General features: G+C 41.0%; 1 protein-coding gene across 1 annotated transcript; it reads right to left on the reverse strand.

Annotated features, from left to right (window-relative positions):
• Positions 1-974: 974 nt before the first annotated feature.
• Positions 975-2537, reverse strand: LOC148345858 (general transcription factor II-I repeat domain-containing protein 2B-like). Its single transcript, XM_088325799.1, has 2 exons — positions 2228-2537; positions 975-2158 (listed from the first exon to the last, which is right to left on the reverse strand). The coding sequence occupies exons 1-2, from the start codon at positions 2535-2537 to the stop codon at positions 1584-1586; spliced, it is 885 nt and encodes a 294-aa protein (XP_088181925.1). The 3' UTR covers positions 975-1583.
• Between the last annotated feature and the right edge of the window lie 2230 nt (positions 2538-4767).

Below are 4767 nucleotides of genomic sequence, written 5' to 3' on the forward strand. Positions count from 1 at the left end.
TATTTAATGGCCTCTTTATTGTTGAGGGACTTCAGATTACTCCTGGACATTTGTATACATGGAGGGCGGGTTTGGTTTCAATGCTTTTAAAGACACCCATAATTTCATGCTACAAAACGAGTTAGCTGGAGGAATATTGTGCAAACCAGTCTATTTATTCATCCAACATGAGCACTGACTTGTAATTATGCAATAGTAAGTGCTACTTGTTGGGGGAATAGCACAGACATGAGCTATGAGCTGACCAGCATCAAACGGCACTTGTAGAGGTCATTTAGCATGGAAATGCCTTAAATGTGTCCTTTTTGTTTTGTTTTATTTCAATACCATTGGTGCATTTGTCACCAAAATAGCTCTGACAAAAGCACTCGGTTGTATTTTGAGAATAGTGAGTGCTTTTTGTTGGGGTGGTTTTGTTGTCTTTGTACAAGGACTGGTCGCAAATGAAAATGTATTCTTCTGTGACAGGTTTCAATTGACCACAAGTGAAGGTGTTCATCTCACAAGCTTTTCACACACTGCAGGGATTTCCTATGTGTAAGAGCTGATCTCATTTTTGATTACCACAACCCGACTGGAAGCTCTGACTTAAACTATTGCTGAGGTAAGTGCTCTGGTTTAGGTCATGTCTACGCACGAGTTCCTTCCCCCATTCATGAAAACTCGGCTAAGCTGTCTTTTAAGGAAGAACTACTCGCTAGATGCAAGTTGCATTGATGTTTTGTATTCTCATAAGTGCTTCCTTTCGGGTTTGTCTCAGCTGCAAATTATCCAATGGGTGCGTTTCTCTGATTGACAACAATCAGAAAGAATCGTGTGGATGGCCACTCGATGTTTTAGGGGCTGCATAATACTCCTGTACATTTTTGTACAGGGAGGGTGGGGCATATTTCTCAGATTGATAATAATCTCACATGTTATTTTTGATGCCTCTTTATTTTTGAGGGACTTCAGATTACTCCTGGACAGGGGTCACCAACCTTTTTGAAACTGAGAGCTACTTCACGGTTACTGAATCATACGAAGGGCTACCAGTTTGATACGCTCTTCTGAAATAACAAATTTGCTCAGTTTGCCTTTAGTTATACATTATTTATAATGATTAGTAATACTCACCTATGTAAAGACACTGATCATGTTAATGATTTCTAACAATGATTATCAAAAATGACAACAAGGTGGGAAACAGATATCAATATTCAACACTTTATCTCTATTAATCACAGTATTTGTTACATTTTCAGATGATCACTTACATCACTACATTTTAGCAAAAAATATCCCATTTGCACAAGCCACTGACATGCCCTGTTAACAAATCATGAACTATGTTGCAACATGTTTCAAAAAGTTAACAATTATGTAATGTTAAACAAAATCAACTTACATATTTTTAAATATGTAATACATTTTTTATTTCACATTTTGAACTAATGGCCAAGTCTGTGTTATGTTTAACAAAATTATAACTTTTAAATGTCATGAACACACTTTTAAATTGAACACAATTCTTCAATATTTTAATTCAACTTTGCCATGGCACTACCATGTTGTCACTGACTACATCTGGTATCCGTCCTTGGTTAGTGGGAAGACTGGCATTGCATGCTGTTCACCAGTGTGTTGTAATCTGGTGTGTAACTTGACACTGCAACTGTGAGTGAGTCTCTCAGATGTGCATCAGTGAGGCGTGTTCTGTGTTTGTTTTTGATGAAGTTCATGTCAGAAAATGCTGATTCACAGAGATAGGTTGAGCCAAACAGGCTGGCAACCTTCATGGCTGCTGTGCATACTCCACTGTACTTCTCTGTGTCAACAAGGCGCCAAAAGTTTGGTGCAGCCTGGTAGGCTTTGAGATGGAGATCATTTTGCAATGTTATAATTTCAATCTCCACCTGTCCAGCATCCAAGTTGAACGTTGCACTTAACTGCTCAGCAAAGCATGTTGTGTCCCCATTCATGAAAGGGTTGGAAATGAAGAACACACATGGTTCAAGCTGATGAAGGTCACAAAACCTATTCTCAAACTCTTGCCCAAGTCTGTTTATTACTTCAATGTACTTTTCTGCCACTTTTTCAAATGTCTCAGATGCAGAAGCATTGTCTTTCAGCACTGACTGCACAGAGGGAAAGTGCAGAACTTTTTTTCTCTGTAAATCTGCAGAGAATGCATTCATTTTGGCTTTAAATGCATTTAAAGCACTTATCATATCGACAACAGTCTTACCTTTGCCTTGCAGCTGGCAGTTCAGGAGGTTTAATTTCCCAGTAATGTCCACCAAAAATGCAAGGTCAAGTGTCCACTCTGTGTCCTCTAGCAGTGAGACATCTTCGCCTTTGGACTGCATGAACTCTTTGATTTCACGCAAAAGAGACAAAAAACGATGCAAAACTCGTCCTCTGCTGAGCCATCTGATTTCTGTGTGTAGCAGTAGGTCCCCATATTCTGCTGACATCTCCTCTAATAGTACCTTGAAAATCCTGTGCTGCTTTGCTTTGGAGCGGATGTTGTTTATGATTTTCACAACAGGAGTCATCACGTGCCCAAAGCCGATCACTTTCGCACACAACGCCTGCTGGTGAATGATGCAATGGTAATGCAGAAATTTGGGGAAGTCTGGGTCACGTTTACAGTGAGCGATGAAACCTGTCTGTCGGCCGACCATAGCAGGAGCCCCGTCTGTTGTCACCGCTACCAGCTTTTCCAATGGCACCTTTTTCTGCACGAAAAACTCCTTCACCGTGTTATAAATGTCAACTCCTCTCGTAGTTGTCTTTAAGGGCAGTAGTGTCAGGAGTTCTTCTTTTGTGGAGAAATCATTAAACACCATCCGGATAAAAACCAATAACTGCGCTGTACTGCTGCTGTCCACGGACTCATCGCACTGGAGGCTAAACCACTTGCACTTCGCCAGATCCTGCTCCAACTGATCGACCAAGTTACTGGACATAGCTGATACTCGTCTTGCCATCGTAGATGCCCCCAGTTGGACGTCGGAAAGAGTGGAGATTAGGTCGCTTCCATTTTTCTCGTCTTTAAATACAGTGTTAGCAATTAATAACATCGCTTCTTTGACAACTTCTCCATCTGTAAATGCCTTTTTTTTCTTGATCAGAAAATGTGTAGCTCTAAACGAGGCTTCGGTTGCTTTTTGTGAGTTTTTGGCCGGCCTCGTAAAAAAAGACTGTTGCTTACCCAGAGCGGTCTTTAGCTCACGGGCTTTTTCTGCCCGTAGGGCGCTTGCAGGTGGATATTTATCATGGTAGCTTTTGTGACACGTATTGAAATGTCTCTCCACATTGTGCCGTTTTGCTGTCGCCACGGTCGTCCCGCAAATCAGACACACGCAGGTTTCTTTTACAGTCGTAAAAAAGAACTCCTCTTCCCATTCACTGTGAAAGAGATACGTTTTCTTTCTTTTTTCTGCCATGTTTTTGGGGTACGAAAGTGCATACAGCGCCCGCTAGCTTACTCTCCACATCCCACAAGCTCTACTTTACTGCCCATAGGTAAATATTGTGCGCGTTAACCTTAAAGTATTTTTAAGATAGTATTTTTTTAAATCTATATACATACAAGTGTGATTAAAAAAATAATAGCAACAGAACAAAATTAATTTTTAGACGCAGCTCTCTATGAGATGTGCTATTTTTGGAACAGGCCCGCGGGCGACTCATGTGGTCCTTGCGGGCGACCGGGTGCCCGCGGGCACCGTGTTGGTGACACCTGCTCCTGGACATTTGTATACATGGAGGGCGGGGTAAGGTTGCAATGACTTTAAAGACATCCATGAATTCATGCTGGGGTAGTTTTGTTGTCTTTGTACAAGGACTGGTCAGAAATGAAAATGTCTTCTGTGACAGGTTTCAATAGACCACAAGTGAAGGTGTTCATCTCACAAGCTTTCCACACACTGCAGGGATTTCCTATGTGTAAGAATTGATCTCATTTTTGATTACCACAACCCGACTGGAAGCAGACTTAAACTATTGCTGTGGTAAATGCTTTGGTTTAGGTCATGTCTACGCACGAGTTCCTTCCCCCATTCATGAAAACTCGGCTAAGCTCTCTTTTAAGGAATAACTACTCGCTAGATGCAGCTGCATATTTTGGATAATGTTTTTGGCAAACTGTGATGTCCTCAAAAGTTGCACTGATGTTTTGTTTTCTCACAAGTGCTTCATTTTTAGGGTTGTCTCAGCTGTGCATGATCCGACTGGCGGGTTTCTCATATTGATAACATTCTCACATGTTATTGGTGATGGCCTCTTTATTTTTGAGGGACTGCTGAATACTCCTAGACATTTGTATGGATGGAGGGCGGGGTAAGGTATCAATGCCTTTAAAGACACCCATAACTTGATGCTAAACAACGAGTTAGCTGGAGCAACATTGTGCAAACCAGTCTGTTTATTCACCCAACATGAGCACTGACTTATAATTATGCAATAGTAAGTGCTACTTGTTGGGGCAATAGCACAGACATGAGCTATGAGCTGCACAGCATCAAACAGCACTCGTAGAGGTCATTGAGCATGGAAATGCCTTAAATGTGTCCTTTTTGTTTTGTTTTATTTCAATACCATCAGTTCATTTGTCACCAAAATTGCTCTGACAAAAGCACTCGTTTGTATTTTGAGAATAATAAGTGCTTCTTGTTGGTGTAATTTTGTTTACTTTGTGCAAGGACTGCTGACAGCTGATGTCATTTTTAGTTAACACAGCTCTACTGGAAGTACTGACTTAAACTATTTCTATGGCAAGTG

The sequence above is a fragment of the Urocampus carinirostris genome, unplaced genomic scaffold, assembly GCF_059441175.1.
Source record: "Urocampus carinirostris isolate Australia breed hairy pipefish unplaced genomic scaffold, RoL_Ucar_1.0 HiC_scaffold_23, whole genome shotgun sequence".
NCBI classification, from domain to species: Eukaryota; Metazoa; Chordata; class Actinopteri; order Syngnathiformes; family Syngnathidae; genus Urocampus; species Urocampus carinirostris.